The 18,512-nt window shown below is 41.3% G+C and overlaps 1 protein-coding gene across 1 annotated transcript in view; it reads left to right on the forward strand.

The window, feature by feature from the left end:
• The window catches only part of CCDC73 (coiled-coil domain containing 73), a 67,396-nt gene that overhangs the window by 34,126 nt on the left and 14,758 nt on the right, over positions 1-18,512 (forward strand). Inside the window, exons 9-12 of the mRNA XM_026651233.2 lie at positions 5,283-5,393; positions 7,686-7,817; positions 14,978-15,164; positions 16,333-17,916. Of these exons, the coding sequence (XP_026507018.1) occupies positions 5,283-5,393; positions 7,686-7,817; positions 14,978-15,164; positions 16,333-17,916 (2,014 nt within the window). The remainder of the gene's footprint in view (positions 1-5,282; positions 5,394-7,685; positions 7,818-14,977; positions 15,165-16,332; positions 17,917-18,512) is intronic.

Raw genomic sequence — 18,512 nt, forward strand, 5'->3', positions numbered from 1 at the left:
ACGAAAGCTTATGCTCTAATAAATTTGTTAGTCTCTAAGGTGCCACAAGTACTCCTGTTCCTCTTTGCGGATACAGACTAACACGGCTGCTACTCTGAAATCAGCAAAGAGGCTAAGGAGTGACTGGAGCTTAAAATAGCCCGTCATCCTGTGCACACTACCACTGATGCTGGCGGAACGTATGTTGATCAGGTGTGTTTTTTCACACCCCTCAGCAATATAAGTTTTGCTGACATAAGTGATAGTGTAGACATGGCCTTAGTTAGTCATAAGTTTTCCATAATGTTTCCTTTTTAAAAAAAACAAACAAACCAAAAAATCCTTCTTTTCTGTGTCAGATTTTCTGCTGCTAAGTCAATCCCTTAGAGTAGAACAAAAGTCTCCACTTTTAATAACTGTCCATCTTGTAAGCCAGTGATGCTCATTATGCCTTGGTGAGAGGCACATCCCTGAGAGAGATGCCATTTGCAAGTCATTCGCAAGCAGAACACAGAACATAAGAGAGACTTGCTTGAATTTGTTTTTGCTGGAGAGATTGATACACCCCTCTTCATGTCCTGGAGTGGCTAGGAATGAAAACTCTAAGCAGTCCTCTTCAAAAAGTACTGCTGTCAGCTCTGTAGCTCGTAGCTCTGAGGGTCACATCTCTAAGAAAGTCTCTTCAACTGGTAAAACTTCTGAGGTCAGGGGAAGAAAGGAGCACCACTCCTCTAAGGGGCATTAATCCAGGTGACTGTCAACATGTCCTGGCTCGAAGAGGCAGAATTCCTCTTGCTCTGCCACAGAAAAGGGTAGCTCACACTTAGGAAGGGTCCATCTGGCACCGATGCAGGCACTGGTTATTTTATCCCAGTTACAACTGTTGCAGAATGTCACTGTGTGGCTACCAGCTGAGCAATCCCTTGTGGCCTTAGGGTGACCTTGCAAATGACTCCTGCCTCAGTTTCCTTCTTCCACAGGCTTCTTCAGTAACTCACCAACCCTTTTCTCCATTCACACTCTCTCTCGGATTGTAATATATTAAAATTTAACAAACATTCAAAGTAAAGTTCATATTCATCCATTTACACCTTATCAGGTCACTGCCAAGCCTTTCCTACCTGTACTCTCCCCAAGTCTTATGCTTCAACTCAGAAAGCTGCAGGGCTGGCTGAGCTTGGTGTACTCCTCTATTTGTCATTCATTGGATATGGTGGTTTGAGGGCTAACATCATTCTTAGACTGTTTCAATTGGTAGATAGACCAATCCAGTATGTGTGTGGGAGTTCTGTTTGCTCCCCATCAACTGACTTAGAGTTTGGTTATGGATGCTTCTGCCCTAGGTTGGGGGGCCCACCTGCAATCTCAGTAGATTCAGAGGCTCTGTCTGGTCTAGCCAGGATTTAGCTCTCCATATAATGTAAGAGTTGAAAGCCATTCATCTAGCTTGTCACACTTTCCTTCCCCATATCAAGGGAAGAAATTTGCTAGTACTTATGGTCAACATGCAGCCATGTTCTGTTTGAACAGAGAGCAGTCATATCAACACTTCTTTCCCAAGAGGCAATGCTGCTTTGGGACTTGTGTCACCAACTCAATCCATCTCAAAGCCTCCCACCTTCTAGAACCGTCTGGCAGACCTACTGAGCAGGTTTTTCACTAGTCACCACATGTGGTCTCTGCCCAGATATAGTCAGGTTCGTTTTCCAACTGTGTGCAACCTGCATCAACAGGAAGTGTCATCCATTTTGTTCTCTAGCATGGTCTCTGATGGATGCTTTCCTATTTCCCTGGAAATACAAAATCATGTACACATATCCTCTGGTTCTCCTCCTTCACAGAGTGTTGTTAAAATCAAGCAGAACCATGCTTGAGTGATACACATAGCACCGGCGTGGCCTCATCAGTATTGCTTTTCCACTGCTGAGCCTCTCAACGAGGGCTCCATTGACACCACAAGACCCAGATCTGATATCACAGGACCAGAGTCATCTCCATTCCATTCAGGAGGTCCTTTATACAGCCTGGATGCTCCATGGTTAACACCTCAGGAGGAGATCTGTTCAAAAGAGTTACAAAACATCATCTTGAATAGTAGGAAGATTTAGACTAGGTAGCTTTATCTGTTGAAATGGAAGAGTCTCTCTGTCTATTCCACAATAAGGGGTTTACAATACAACATGTGCTGGACTATTTGTTATACCTGAAACACCAAAGTCTTGCCATTAGTTCTGCCAGGGTTCACTTAGCAGCTATCTCGGCTTTCAACCTTCTGGATTGACATAGGACTGGAGAAAACAGAGTGATTATCAATCAGGATTTTGAAGGGTCTGGACCAGTTATATCCCCAAGTAGAGGATCCTATTCCCCTTGTGATTTAAGCTTAGTACTGGCAAAACTAATGGGTTCTCCCTTTGTACTGCTGACTACCTGTTAATTACTCCATCTTTTGATGAAGGTAGCGTTTTCGGTGGCAATTATCTCAGCAAGAAAAGTAGGTGGATTGAGAGCTCGGATATCTGAACCACCATATTCAGTCTTCTACAAGGACAAGGTATGCCTATGCCCTCATCCAAAGTTTTTCACCAAAATGGTTTTTCACTTCCACATCAGTCAGCAATATGTTTACGAATTTTCTTCCTAAGCCTCATGCTCATACACGAGGATAGGCTCTATATGTTGGATGTTAGCAGAGTGTTTTAGCATTTTACTTGACAGGAATAAATCATTTAGCTCATCCTTGCAATTGTTCATGGAAGTTTCAGATAGATGAAGGACCTTCCAATCTCTTCTCAAAGAATTCCGTCGTGGATCTCCTCCTGTATATGATTGTGCTGTGACATGGCCAATATTACTCCACTGAACAGGATGTTAGCACAGCCAACCAGAGCACATGCAGCTTCTGCAACTCTTCTAGCTCAAGTACTTATTTTGGACATTTGTAGACCTGCAACTTGGTCTTCATTTTGCATACTGTTGCTTCTCATTATGCCATCTCTCAACAGTCTAGAGAAGACGCCAGATTTGGACTGTAGTCCTTTAATCATTATGCAGGTAGACTCTGATCCTACCTCCAGATTGAAATGCTTGAGAGTCATCTGAAGTGGAATGGACATGGGCAATCACTTGCAGAAGAAAAACTGCTACTAACCTGTAATTATCGTTCTTTGATTTGCATTGCACATGTCTAATCCACATCTCACCCTCCTTCCTCTGTATATTGGAGTCTGTCTGGTAAGAGGGAACTGAGCGGGGTCGAGGGCAGCTCAGCCCTTTATAGTATTATGCAGCAGCATGAGGCAGTAGAGGGGGCATGTGCCACCCCTATGAGTACCCCAAGGGAAAGATCTGATGCTAGTGTACTGGGTGTGCACAGACCTAAAGTGGAATGGATACGTGCAACACATCTCAAAGAACAACTCCTAGAGCTCAGGGCCATTTGCCAGACTTGCACAGCATTCCTTCCACTCCTGAAAAGGTTGACCATTCAGATTATGACAGACAACACCATGGAGATGTTTTATATCAACAGGCAACGGGAAACAAGATCCACCCCGCTTTGTCAGGAAGCTGTACATCTATGGAATTTCTGCATTTGACATTAAATTACCCTAAAAGCCCTTAACTTACAAGGCTTGCAGAATGTTCTGGAAGACCACCTGAGGAAGCAGTTTGGAAGTAACTACATGTGATCAGTAAAAGATACCATCATACAGGACATCTTCACCAGATAGGGGGACCTGTTTGCAATGAAAGAGAACAAGAAATGTCTCAGATTCTGCTCCAGAGGAGTCAGTGCCAGGATTCTCTGTCAGATGTGCTGCTGATCCCCAGGGCTCCAGGACTAATGTATGCATACCCTCCAATCCCATTAGTTGTAAGAATCATCAGGAAATTCAGACAGGAATCCGCCAGATGATCACACTGGCACTGGCCTTGCTAAGGCAGGTCTGAGTCTCAGACTTGATGAATCTCTCCATTTGACCTCCAGTCCAACTACCTCTTCCAGCTAGATGTAATCTTCCAGACAGAGGGGAAAATCCTCCATCTTGATCCAACTTTTCTGAACCTCACTGCATGGATGCTGGCTGGTCAACAGCAGTGGAAGGGAGCATCTCTTTATGGGTCCAGACTATCTCATCTTATTTAATTAGGTGGGAGTTAGTATATTTCCCCCACAGATCATGAAGTAAGCTTCTCCATACATGTAGGAATGAGCTACTGTAGATTTTTAAATGCTGTATATTATATTCATTCTCCAAATATTTTATAGTGTGGCTACATTAACTAGACAGTGATTATAGGCATGTTAAGATTAAGTAAATCAAAAAGTAATTTGATATTTTTGTAGCTATAAAGTGAAGTAGAAAAGAATTCCTTTGAAGAATGTTTTATATCTGACATTTTTTCCAGAAGTGGTTTCAAAGAATCACAGCGAAATCCTATAAATACAGTTGATCATGTAGTTACATGCATTAAAACTGTGTTTACATTTTCAAATGTGTTTGTATGATCTTTATAGAAGGTAATGGATACCGTAAGTCTTTTATCTTCTGCACTTTGTTATAAAAATATGATAGGATAAAATTCCAGCAGTACTAGAGAGATGTGTGAGAACTGTTACTGTTGATTTACATGAGCTTGCTTTTAATTTATCAATATGACAGTAAAGTTGACACTGAGTAAGCCCAGAAACATTAGAAGCACAATTATGACAGCATAAAAAAACCTTAATAGCATATTACTATTCTTTTTAAAGCACTTTTATTCAATTTCAGTAAACCAATAAAAATAAAGGGCAATCAGACATACACTAAATATTTGACATACCAACAGATGTGTTTTACAATTTTAAATTAAACTATTCAAATTATAGAAAAGGTTATTAAGCAAGTTTGAGTATAAGTTGTGATAACAAAAGACAAAAATATTTTCTTTGGTTATACTGTAGTTTTTTCTTTAAGTACACTGGGATTTGATTGTGCTACATTTCATATTTCTCAGCACTACACTTCATATTACTTTTTCAGCACATTAAAACTTATGCAGTGAAACTGAATAATGGCAAGTGTTTTTATACCCTTTTATAGCCATTTCTTTTTCATAACCTCCCCCTGTTTCCTGTTAGCTATACTATAAGCACCTTTCTGTTAATTTATGAAAATTATTGTTGAGTGAGCACATTATCACTGATCTGTATGGCACTTTCAGCATGTTAGAAGCAAAGGTCCAAGCAACATAAAACACATCAAAATTCATTAATGTGATATTGATTATTTTTTGGATAATTAATTTTATTGCAGACCCTTGAAAGAGATAATGAGCTGCAAAGGGAGAAGGCAAAAGAAAATGAAGAAAAGTTCCTTAATCTTCAGAATGAGCATGAGAAAGCACTAAGAACTTGGAAAAAAGATGTAAGTTTATTAAATTAAATGTTAGTATAGTCAAAGGGTTTTGGAATAGTCAAACATTTCAAATAATTCCTAAAACCCATGAAAATATTGCAAAAATAATGTATGAAAAAGTAAAATATTTTCTTTCCTGGACACTCCAAATTTGTGTCAAAAAATATTTTAAAAGGTAGATTTAGTAGAAACTCCATTTGACTTCTGCATTTTAGAAGGCCAGGCGTACATCTCTTTTGGGCCTACACCACATAGGCCAAATAGAGGCTTTGGTTTTGTTTGTTTTTTAATTTAACCTTAGCACTTAGATATAGTTCCAGACTTATGCTTTTGTCAACCACTGCTTACATCAGAGGTATCCAGATGTTTCCTTAGCATGCACTAATACCAGGGGGTTCTCAACCTTTTCCTTTCTGAGGCCTCCCCAACATGCTATAAAAATTCCATGTCCCACCTGTGCCACAACTACTGTTTTTCTGTATATAAAAGCCAGGGCCAGCATTAGGGGGTAGCAAGCAGGGCAATTGCCTGGGTCCCATGCCACAGGGGACTCTGCGAAGCTAAGTTGCTTAGGGCTTCAGCACTGGATGGCAGGGCGTGGGGCTCTGGGCTTCAGCCCCATGCAGTGGGGCTTTGGCTTTCTGCTCTGGGTCGCAGCAAGTGTAATGCCAGCCCTGCTTGGTGCCCCCCCCCGAAACCTGTTCCCAGCCCCCTCAGGGAACCTCAGATTCTGGGTTGAGGACCACTGCACTAATGTATTTTGCATTTACATTGGCTAAATTATATTTCTATTACAGAACCTTGTCATAGTACCTAAACTATTACAAATATACCATTTGCATTTTCTAGATTGTATTCCTGTACATTAAAAAAGTTATTTATAAATTATACATTACACTATAAAAGTCTAGTGTAACCCCCCATAAATTGAAATTATGAAAATTAAAGGAACTTTATCAAGATTATTTGGCTTAAATACTGACCTACCCTCAATATTTGTTTTTAGTGGTACTACTTTATATGTATTTTTAAACAAATATTCAGTGGTTTCTAAAAAAAAACCCAACAACTCAGTAACAGCAACTTTGCAGTAAATTTGCAATAACAAATCAACTATAATAATAAGAGATATTATACATACAAATGACGAAGGGAAATATTTTGGGGTAAGAAAATAAACTTTTCATGTTTTCAAGGTATTTGTGAAAACATGGCAAACTGTCAACAGCTTTTTTTTTTTTTTTTTATTATAGTTTTTAATTTCTATCCTGGCTTTCCCTTGATCAATACACATGGCCCTTCTTGAAGAACTCTGGTTACAAGGAAGTAACCTCCATTTCACTGCAGGGTAGAATAAAAGACTCTAACAAAGTAATTTTCCCTCCCTTGGTATTCACCCCTTCTTGTCAACTGTTGAGACTAGGTCACTTCCACCTAAATTGAATTGGCTCGTTAGCACTGACCCCTCACTTGGTAAGGCAACTCCCATTTTTTCATGTGCTATAATATATATTCTGCATACTGTATTTTTCACTCCATGCATCTGATGAAGTGGGTGCTAGCCCACGAAAGCTTATGCCCAATAAATTTGTTAGTCTCTAAAGTGCCACAAGGACTCCTTGTTGTTTTTGCTGATACAGACTAACACAGCTACCACTCTGAAACCTAACAAACACAGTTACCACTGTCTATGCATTTGAGTCTTACAAACTGGAATAAATGGTGACCAAAACCCAAGCTAGAGCAAGAAGAGGGTAAGAGATAATGGAAATGTGTCTAAAATCTGTATGTTGAGTGTATGTCGGCACAGCAATTAAATACCTGGGCTGACCTGGGTCAGCTGACTCACGTTTGTGGGGTGCTCAGGCAGTGGGGCTGTAAAACTGCTGTGTAGATGTCTGGGCTTGGGCTGGACCCCAAGCTGTGGGACTCTGGGGGGGGTGGGGGAAGGGTCCCAGTGCCCACGCTCCAGCCTGAGCCTGAATGTCTACAAAGCAATTTCTAGCTCCACGAGTGTCAACTGCCCTGGGCCAGCCATGACCATACTGGGAGTCTTTTATTCCATGTAGACGTACCCTGGGTGAAGGGGATAAGAAAATTGGCTGGTTTTGGTTATAGCATTCAGAGGCACCTGTTTTGTCATTTACTTCTATTGTGAGGTTTCAGACGTTTTACTTTTTTTTATTATAGTTTATCTTAATTTGAGAAGCTGTTGTTATATCTGTAAAAATTATCTTTCGGGTTTCCATATGCAAAAAGATTGGTGTGTTCACTTGTTCTGTGACCTTTCAATGATTACAGGAGGAAGACTTGAGAATAGAAATGGATGCTATTAAAAATATGCTGGTATCACTTAAAGAAGCTTACGGACATCTCCAAGACTGCCACCTTTCTCAGAAAGATCAACATACTGAGCAAGAGGAAAATCTGCAGGTAAAAATAAGGAGTATTTAATGGTTGCAAAACCTTATATTTCTTGTAAATATATCAGTGAAGAAAAGATGCTTTGGTAATGTTTGCAATCCTGCTGTGTACTCCACTTAATCTAAGCAATTTAAACTTCTGTTTTGCTCTATTCAATCATTTCTCCAACATAATGATCCAAGAACAGTCTGAAATTTACTGAGCTTATAGTAGGTTTTTTCCTGTTGGTCAAGCCACTTCTGTCCCTCCTTTTGGAGCCAGACAATGTCCTGGGACCATGGGTGCCTGCTCCATCCCAACCTCCAAGCTCCCCATCCAATAGTGTGGATGCTTCATGGTCGAAGCCCGTTGAAAAGTCCTGCTCCAAAGATGTTCAAAACATGCTTCTGAACAGCAGAAAACCCTCAACTAGAAATTCCTGGCTAAGTGGAAGTGCTTCTCTATTTGGTCTCAGAGGAAACGTGCATCTCCAGAACGAGCACCCCTGGATCTCATACTGGACTATCTTCTAAATCTAAAACAACGTTTGGCTATTAGCTCTCTAAGGGTGCATCTGGCAGCTATTTTGGCCTTCCACGTGTGGGTGGATAATAGATCCCTTTTTTCCAACTCCATCATCACCCAATTCCCTAAAGGATTTGGCCAGATTGTAGCCTCAACTATGAGACCCAATCCCTCCTTGGGATTGGAACGGAGTCCTAGCAAAATTGATGGGACCCCCCCTTCAAACCCCTTGCAACTTGCTCCCTTCTTCACCTCTCTATGAAGGTGGCATTTCTAGTGGCAGTTACCTCAGCCAGAAGGGCGGGTGAGTTGAGAACTCTGGTGTCAGAACCTCTCTATACAGTTTTCCATAAAGATAAAATTTATCTTCACTCTTCACTGAAATTTCTTACAGAAGTAGTCTCTAATTTTCATGTTAAACAAGCGATCTATTCATTTTTTTCTGAAACCCCATACACATAGGGATGAGGAAAAGCTTCATTCATCGGTTGTCAGAACGGCTTTAGCATTCTCCCTGGAGCATACTCAATCTTTCAGATCCTCTACACAACTGTTTGTAGTGGTTGGAGAGCGCTAAGGGCCAACCAGTTTCCACTCAGAGAATCTCTTCCTGGATCACTTATTCACTAGCTGGCTAATACCATCCCACCAGGTGGAGTGTTGGCACGTTCTACTAGAGTGCAGGCATCTTCTGCAGCTTTCCTGACACAAGCACCAATTCTAGACATTTGTAAAGCAGTGACTTGGTCATCACTCCACACTTTCACTTCTCATTACAGCCTTTCCCATCAGTCCAGAAATGGTGCTAGTTTTGGATGGTTTTCATCCCTTCCCCTTTTTAGGGGGTGGACCTTCCCCCTTCAAGAAAAAGGTGACTTCCAGCAAAGATGAGCCTGTGCCGGCCCAGCCTGGTTTGAGCACCAGTGGATGCCACGTCCAATGCCTTTCACACTGCCTCTAGTAACCATATTGGGAACCATACTGGGATCCTTGGGCTGCATATCGATAACAAATTTGCTATGCCCCTCGTCTCTCTTGTGTGGACAACAGAGGAAGACATTTTCTCCTACTCCACCTATCCTTCCCTCCACTACCTCAGGCACAAGAGTCCTTTGAGAAGCAGTGAGCCAGGGCAGATAAAGGTGCTACTCTCCAAATAAATATTTCTTCATCTTCTACAGCTGATTACTTCAAACACTTCCAGGAGTTAATGAAATGCATTGCGAATTCCCTAAAGATTCCCTTGGAAGAGGTCAGAGAGTTGCAGCATAAGCTCCTGGATATCCTCCACAGGACTCCCTCTACCCAAGTTGCCCTGCCTATCAGTGAGGCCTTGTTGGGTCCCGCTAAAATCCATCTGGCATACCCCTGTGATATTACATCCCAGCTAAGGACTACAGATTTTTGTTCATCCATCCAACACCGAACTCCCTGGTTGTGGAGACAGTGAACATGGCAGACAATAACACATGAAAGCCATGCCATATAATACAGATCAAAAATGTTGATCTATTTGGCAGCAAGACCTACCTGACTCTTCAATGTAGGATCACAAATTATCAAGCTGTCAGGACAAAGCACAATCACTCAAATTATGCCAAATTCACCATCTTTATTGAGCTGGCTAAACAGTTGATAGCTGTTTCAGGCTATTATCTATGAGGGCTAACTATTAGCTAGAACATCTTTGCAAGCCTCATTGGACATGGCCTACACTGCTGCTCAGTCCATCTCCAAAGCAGTGATCATGCAGAGGGCATCCTGGCTCCAGCTGGCTGAATTCCCAAGGGCCATCTGAGGACCTTCCCTTTGATGGTCTCAAACGGTTTGCTGAAGCCACTGATGAATGGTTGTACACCTTTAAGGATACATTGAGATCCCTTGGGATTTACATGCCTACAAGCAAATGAAAGTTTAGCAGATCCCAAATGGCGCAAAGATCTTGCCCCATTCCATTTTCAAGATTCCAGAGACTTTATGAATTGCCCAGGAAGAAATCAAGGGTTCAGAGGAAGGGACCATCTACATCCTTTGTATCCACTACTGAGCTCCTATCATCATTTAAGCATCAGGTTTAATGAGCTGGTCGAGGGCCCAGAAGAACCCCACAAAATGGAGTTGCATCTATACCATTCCACCCACCTCCCACCCTATGGAGACCATTTCTCTCACTTTGAATCTGCATGGGAGAGATATCAGACAAATGGGTGCTGTAGGTTATCAGATTGGGGTACTCCATCCATTTTACTTCATTGCCTGCTACCCATCCCCCTTTTTTCAGGGACCTCTCTCAAGAGTACCTCTTAAGACAGGAAATTGACAACCTTCTGAGCATAGGAGCCATAGAATCAGTTCAGCACAGAGGGAGGGGCTTTTACTCCAGTTACTTTCTGGCCCCAAAGATGAACAGGGGATGGAGACTGATCTTAGATTTAAGACTCCTAAACAACTTTGTGAAATCACAAACATTCAGGAAGTTGACTCTTGCAGCTATAATTCCATCGCTGGAACCAGGGGATTGGCTTTTGGCCCTTGACCTTCAGGATGCCTACTTTCATACAGCAATTCATCTGTCTCACAAATGATTCCTGTGGTTTTTGATAGGTCAGGATCATTTCCCTTTGGCCATTTGTCTGACCCAAGAGTGTTCTCAAAAATATTGGCAGCGGTTGCAGCTTACCTTTAATGTTTAGCAATAATTGTTTTTCTATACCTTGATACCTGGCTACTCAAGGATTGACGAGGTTTTCACTACCACAAAGATGTCAAGATTCCTGTTCCACAAGCTAGGTTTGCAGCTCAATATTGAGAAATCCATCTTAAGCCTGGTACAAAGAATAGAGTTCATAGGAACCTCCTTAGATGTGATATCAGCCAGGGCTTATCTTCCCTCCAACAAATTCTTGATGTTAACAAATCTCACCTCAAAGATTCAAATCAGTCTACAGACTTCTATAAGAAATTGTCTTCAACTGCTCGGACACATGGCAGCTTGCACCTTTGTGATGCAACATGCCAAGCTCTTCCTTTGATGTTTCCAGAGCTAGCTCAGGACTGTTTATACTTCCAAAAAAAAAAAGGCACCACAGCCTGACCAAGCTGGTGTCATGTCAGTCTCACCTCAAGTACAAGATTCTTTCAATTGGTGGAAAGACCATGACAATGTCTGTGAGGGGATTCCATTTGTTCTACCTCCTCCTTCAGTCACCAAGACACATGCATCTCTAATGGGTGGGGGGCACATTTGGGACCCACACAACTCAGGGCAAATGATCTGCCCAAGAGACATGACTACACATCAACCTACTTGGTTTGAGGGCAATCAGGAATGTCTGTATCTTTTTGCCTTTAATCAGAAATAGGTCCATAAAGGTCCTGATGGACAACATAACCTGCATGTTCTTTATCAGCTGACAAGGAAGGGCCAGCTCTTCTTTCCTGTGTGCCAAAGCAATAAAGCTCTGGAACTGGTGCATAGTCAATTTCAGCCTTATCTCGGCAGCTTACCTCCCGAGGTAACAAAACAGAATAGCCAACAATCTCAGCAGGCACTTCTCCCAGGACTATGTTTGGGATTTGGATTCTTAGATTCTCAGTCAAATCTTTCTCATTTAGGGAGTTCCAGAAATAGACCTCTTTGATACTGTTACGTACAACTTGAAATGCAAACACTTTTGCTCAAGTAGGGTCTTAGGCCTTCTCTCTTTAGGAGACACGTTCCTTGTTCCATGGACAAGAGGCCTGCTATATGTACTTCCTTCAACCGCTGTTTCTGAAAATGATCAATAAAATCAAGCAGGACAAACCCAGGATCCTATGAATAGTTCCAGTGTGGCCCAGACACACATAGTATTCTTACATGATTCACTTAGCCATTTGTCAGGCAATTAGCCTTCCATCCATTCCTTATCTTCTTTCCCAAGATCCAATTGGATTCTTCACCCCAACCTGAAGATTCTTTGTCTTAAAACTTGACTCATGGGAATAGAGTGTACTTGTTCTGATGTTACTGAACTGTAGAAAAGGTGTTACTGAACAGTAGAAAAGATTCCATGAGATATACTTACCTCTGCAGGTGGAAAAGGTTCAGCCTTTCGCATATCCAGACATGTATTCCGTCTGCTCACATTTCCCTCTCAGTTGTCCTAGATTACCTCCTTGAGCTGAAAAAGACAGGATTATCTATGAGCTCTATCAGGATCCACCTGGCAGCTAAAACAGCTTTTCATTCCCGGTTGAGAGATTCTCAGTTTTTGCTCATCCCACAACTTTGAGGTTTCTCAGAGGATTGGGGGGAACCTTTTCCCCCAAGTTAAGGGGCGCATTCTGATTTTGGGATTTGAATTTAGTATTTAGATGTCTTATGGGTCCCTCCTTTTGAGCCAATGGCTACTTCTTTCCTCATTAATTTATCTTAGAAGCTGGCCTTTTTGGCGGCTATCAACTCCGCTTGAAGGGTTGGGAAAAGAGAGGCTCTGATTGTGGAGCATCCATTTACAGTATTTTTCAAGAACAAAGTTTCATTATGTCCACATGCTAAATTTTCACCCAAGGTGTTGTCCAAGTTTTACATCAACCAAGTTATTCATTTATTTCCTCAGAGTCGCACCAGTCTAGAAAAGAGGCCACTTTGCACACTTTGAATGTTAGGAGAGCTTTAGCTTTTTATTTGGACAGAACTAAGTGAAGTAGAAAATTACCCAGACTGTTTGTGTCCATTGCAGATAGGTCTAAAGGTTCATAGATTTCCATCCAGAGACTCTACAGGTAGATTTCTAATTGCATTATATTGTGCTATAAATCTGCAGACATACAGACTCTTTCTGAGGTGTTGGCCCATTCCACGAGATCTCTGTCTATATCTAGGGCATTACTCAAGTGTGTTCCTATTCTGGACATTTCTAAGGCTGCCACTTGGACCTTCACACCACAGGCAGTGTGTGAACCACCGGGTGGAGGGAGGCTAGCTCCCAGCCCTGCCCCTTCCACCCAAGGCCCCTTCCCTTCCATGCTGCCCATCAGAGCCCAGAGCTGCCCCCCACTGCAGCTGCCAGGCCCCTGCCCCAGGCTAGCTCCCTGGAGCACTGGGAGGGTGCACGGTGCAGCCGCAGCTCCCCCCCAGCTCCATAACGATGGGAGGGCGGGCGGCGTGGCCCAAGCTGGGGCCACCCCACAGGGAAACTGGACTCCAGCTGCATGGAGCAGGAAGCGGGGGAGGGATGTCTGGGGGCAAAGTGTGGGCGGGGGCACGCCGGGCTGTTTGGGGAGGCACAGCCTCCCCAGCCTACGATACCCATCATGCATGCTCCACACATACAAGCATTAGACAGTGATCAAGTCTTCTAGATCAGAGGCAGCTGTTGGAAACAATCTTGTCTTCAGTCTTGGACTGGGCTCTGCAGCCTCCCCTTCAGCTGAGGGTTCTGCTCAGTAGGTCACCTGAAGTGGAGCTTCCATATGGACGCTACACGAAGAAGAAGAGGAGCTTTCTCACCTTGTGCAGTAACTGGAGTTCTTTGAGATGTGTCCCCCTTAGGGTGCCCCACTGCCTGCCCTCCTTTTCCTCTGCTTTGGAGATTATGAAGTAGAAAAGGAATTGTGGGCTGTTCACCCATGCAGTCTTATATAGCTTTGGAGTGGGGCACATGTGTGCAGGCTGAACGGCATTACTACCAAAAATCTCTGATTAAAGGCGCATGGGCTCTGAGCACACCTGAAGTGGAACACCCACAGGGACACACATCTCCAAGAACTCCATTTACTGCACAGTGTGAGTAACCTCCCCTTTCATTAAAAAGAAAGTATTTCTCACTTTCAAGATTGATGAGAAAAGCTTAAAAATGTGACATAAGTGCACCCTAATGTCTCCAAAACCAAGAGGCAAATAAAAAGAATGCAATATTGTTCCCCCCCCCCTGCCCAAAGTTGTGGTTTTAAAGCCTTTTTCATGACTTTTGGGGCCTGGCTCATGATTTCTGAATGTTTGAGTTTGGCTATACTGGGACTGGGAGGAAAAGAGACAACAGAGGAAGAGACAGGCAATGTGCTAAGAAAGGGAGAGGAGACTTCAAACAAATCCATAGGAATAGAGGGAAAACAAGGTATCAGACCCCAAGATGGAAAAAGTCAATGGAGTTGTGGCTCTGGCCTATGGAAAAAAGTAAATAGAAGTGCCTATCCCTTTTTCAGGGACAAAAGGAGATGTACAAAGAAAGCAAATGGTTTGTGAAGAAAAAGTGCGTGTCTGTGTAATTAGCAATTCCCTGCTCTCTTCAGTCTTCTTTTTCTGCCCTCGCTTATTATTGGACAGGTCATTTGGGATCATATGATGAAGCTCTGCCCTCTTTAGTGACCAAGTCAGCACATTTTATTAACACTTCTTCCTTTGAAAATTCTTCTAATATTTACATCATGCAAAGTTGCCCATCTGAAAAACCTAGAAGTCAAATAACTTGCCTGCTGAATATAGCTTGTGGGCCTGATACACTGCTGTATGTAAGCAAAGAAACTTCATTTAATTCAAAAGAATGACTCCTGATTTACAGCAGTGTAGTAAAAAAGTGAATCAGGCCCTTCCTGTTAAATCTAATCAAACTTTGATAAAGTAACCTGAATATATTTTATCTCTAATTAGTAAGTTAACCATATCTACCATTTTATGACAGACTAGTCCGAAAGAAAATGCGTATACACAATCTACAATAAAAAATGATAGTATTTCTGGTCCTGGACAGGAAGATGACATTGAAGTAAAGAATATTGTAGGCTGCTCTTCAGACATTGATAAAGTACAGACCGAACAAAGTAATGGAAGTGGATGCATAGAAGAGACATATAACATTGTTGCCAAAGGTATAAATACTCACAAATACACTATATGATGAGAGAGATTCAGTGCCCAAAATCAAATATCATATAAATTAATGAAATTCTTGGTATCAGTAGGTGCCACTTTGTGTAAAGTACACAAAGCTCTGAGTATAGGCACAATCCTTCTTGGAGCTGCTTGCCTCACTCAGGTACAATTTGCATGCTCCACCATCCCTTCTGGTGCGGTGTATTTTCTGTGCCAATGTGAGGACAGGTTCGGAGAAACTTGCTTTTCCCCAGCTCTAGTATAGGAGCATAAGAAGGGAGACACTCTTCCCTTCTATCTGTACACCCTGCTGGAGATAGGGTTGCAATAGCTCAATATGTAATGGTATAATTACTATTCCATGCAGGCCACGTCCACAAACACTTATGCCTCATATAGCTCTCTAAAACTTTTTTTTTTTTTTTAGTTTTTTGAACCTGCCCATGAAATGGTACTTATCTAAGCCCAGCCTCCAAAATGACAGGAATGGAAAGTCAAAACTTTAAGACCTTCATAACTATATGGTGGTTTATTGAATCTTCTCTTTTCTTGCTATCTAATAGAAATGTTCATAGCATTGGAGTATATTTACAGTGAACAGCTTCTGTAAGTATCAGATGGCTTAGCTTCTCTTCATTATTTAGCCACCCGTAAATGATGGCATGTTCCTATGGTATGAACACAGTCCCTTAAATAGGGTTGATGAGTTATAGATCAGAAAGATTGAGAGAAAAATTACACTAGTAAATTAGTGACTTTATTTAAGATACATATAGGATGAAAAAAATAAGAAATTGTTTAAGTTAAATATCTAACTATATGGCTATAAGCAATTTCATTGCAGAGAGCGCTATTCTGGCAAATACCAACTGGGATAGTATTACAACCAAATCATAGAATAGTTAACCGTTTCATTTTTTAAAAAATAGGCAAAAATGTAAGTATATTGTTCGTTTGAACATTATAAATATTTTGTCAAGTACATGAATACAATATTTGCCTCTAGGAACTTTCTGATATTTAGAAAAAATTGTAACTATTTCATGTATGAGGAAAACGAACATTAATGAAAATATCAATACATCTTTGTGAATTGCATTTTGCAAAAAACAAAACATTTAACATTCAGATGTTTTTGTCACTATAATATTTTCATCCTAATAGATTTACAACTTCTTGAAAACTATAAGGATGAAGTTAACGTTGCTAGCCACTGTGAAGAAAAGCAAAGGGAGGCTTCTCCAGGCAAAACCCTCTGCACAGATATTGATTTAATGACTCAAGGACAGACCTCGGAAGTATGTGTTGCTGAGTGCAAAAAGACAGCAAATATAGGAAAAACAGACAAAATGTTCTTTGAGAAAAACAATGCAAGTGCAGAACTAAACCCACAGGACAGATCTTGTGCATTGGCAAAACTCCCAGAGAAAACAAGAAAGATGCTCCTTGACAATACTGAAGAATTTGGTGTCTGCAGTATGGATGCAGGTCAACAGACAGACTCCAGCAAGCATATATTTGGCAATGCTTCAAATGAATTAGTTTGTAATACAAATGATAAGGCAGATACCACACAGGATGATAAAGGTGTCTTTATAAATGAAGCACCAAACAAAGAATCCAGACAGGTTATTGGCATAGAAGACAGTCCTGTAACTGAGAGAATTGCAGACAACCATCAAACCATGGCTGAATTTAATGTTGCCATCCTGTCTCAGGTTACAGAAAGTAGTCATACAAAGTTTCAGAAATGTCACTTACAGGAGTCTAATGACATTTATTTAGATAATGAACAAGACAAAACAGAACCACTTCATCTGTTAAATCGAAGCACCAGTGGCATATCCTCAGATATATTTCAATTTAAACAGATTCATACAGATATTCAAGAGAAACACAACAGTGACACTGCAAGCACAACTAATGGAAACTGTGCACTGAACAGTACTTGTGATACAGCAAGTGATGCTCCAGTTCTGCCTACTACTTTCTGTGATAATGTAAGTGTGAACACGGACAATACAAAAGAAAATAACACTAGTATGTCTCTGTTAGAGAATTTCAATTTAAGTACTGAAAAAACAGATAAATGGACAAATCTGAATGATATGCACAGCAACCAAAGTGAGCAAGACATTTCTGGACAAACAGAAACTGATACAAATACATATGCATGCACAGATGTTGTTTTGCCTCTGAATACTGAAAATATATGTGCTTCTCAGACTATTATTCATAAACAAATGGTTATAAACAAAATTACCACCGATAAACAAATGTCCTGGGAAAAAGTTCATGCAAATGATTTTCAGATACCCAAAGTGAAGGATGGACAATCCCTTGTGATTAATGATAATGCACTAGAGAATTCATTGTTCAGAGCAAAGAGAGAGTCATTAAATAGTACAGTTCCAGGAGAGAAAATTGCTGAAGGTCGCCTGGAAGAATCATGTTCTTTACTCATAAGGACATCTGGAGATTTAGTAAACAGAAGTGGAAGGTCATCCTTTGATCTTTCAACTTCAGATAAAAAAACTGAGAAAACTCCAGTATACTTAAGTTTTTCAGATCTCAGTCCTTGGTTGAGAGTAAATCAAGTTGAAAGTCAAACAGCGTGGGCTTCAACTTCTGAAGGGCCTTTCCATTTGAAAGAGAAACTACTATGTATATCAGAAAACAAAAAGATTCTTTCAAAAGCACAGTGTCAAAATCTGAGCATAAATGCTGTCATGAAAGAAACAGGACTAGGTAAGAGAAATAATTATTTACATTTTAAAGTATAAGAGGAACATAATAGTGAATATGTAGGTAGGAAAAACATTAAATATGGAAGTTCTCTATTCAATGTAAAGTAGTATCAGAGGAAAAATGTACACCTTTTGATAATTTTAGCTATTATCTCTGAAACTTAGATTTGCCCTACTAAGATGTTGAGATTTCTCAACTAACCCACATTATAGATGCAATTAAGTGACCTATTCTGTGTTTATTCTATTATCTGAATAAATAAACTTTATCCCTTCCCTCCCTTTGTAAAACAAAATCAGTGCCAGGATAACTAAATGTAATTCTCATAGGAATTTCTATAGCAATCATTATCATCACTGCTCAGAGACCTAGACCTCAATCCTGCATCATGATCCCCTAATGTGGATAGCTGCATCCATGCTACTGGATTCTGATGCAAGAGGGGCCCCCAATCATAAAGACTAAGCACAGTCAGGGCCGGTTCCAGGCACCAGGCACCCAAGCTGGTGCTTGGGGCGGCACCTGGAGGGGGGCGGCGCGGCGCTCCGGCCGCTGGGGAGCGCGGGGCCACAGCCGGGCTCGCCGCCCTCCCCCCG

The sequence above is a fragment of the Terrapene carolina genome, unplaced genomic scaffold (genome assembly GCF_002925995.2).
Source record: "Terrapene carolina triunguis isolate 2854851 unplaced genomic scaffold, T_m_triunguis-2.0 Scaffold96, whole genome shotgun sequence".
NCBI lineage: Eukaryota > Metazoa > Chordata > Testudines > Emydidae > Terrapene > Terrapene triunguis.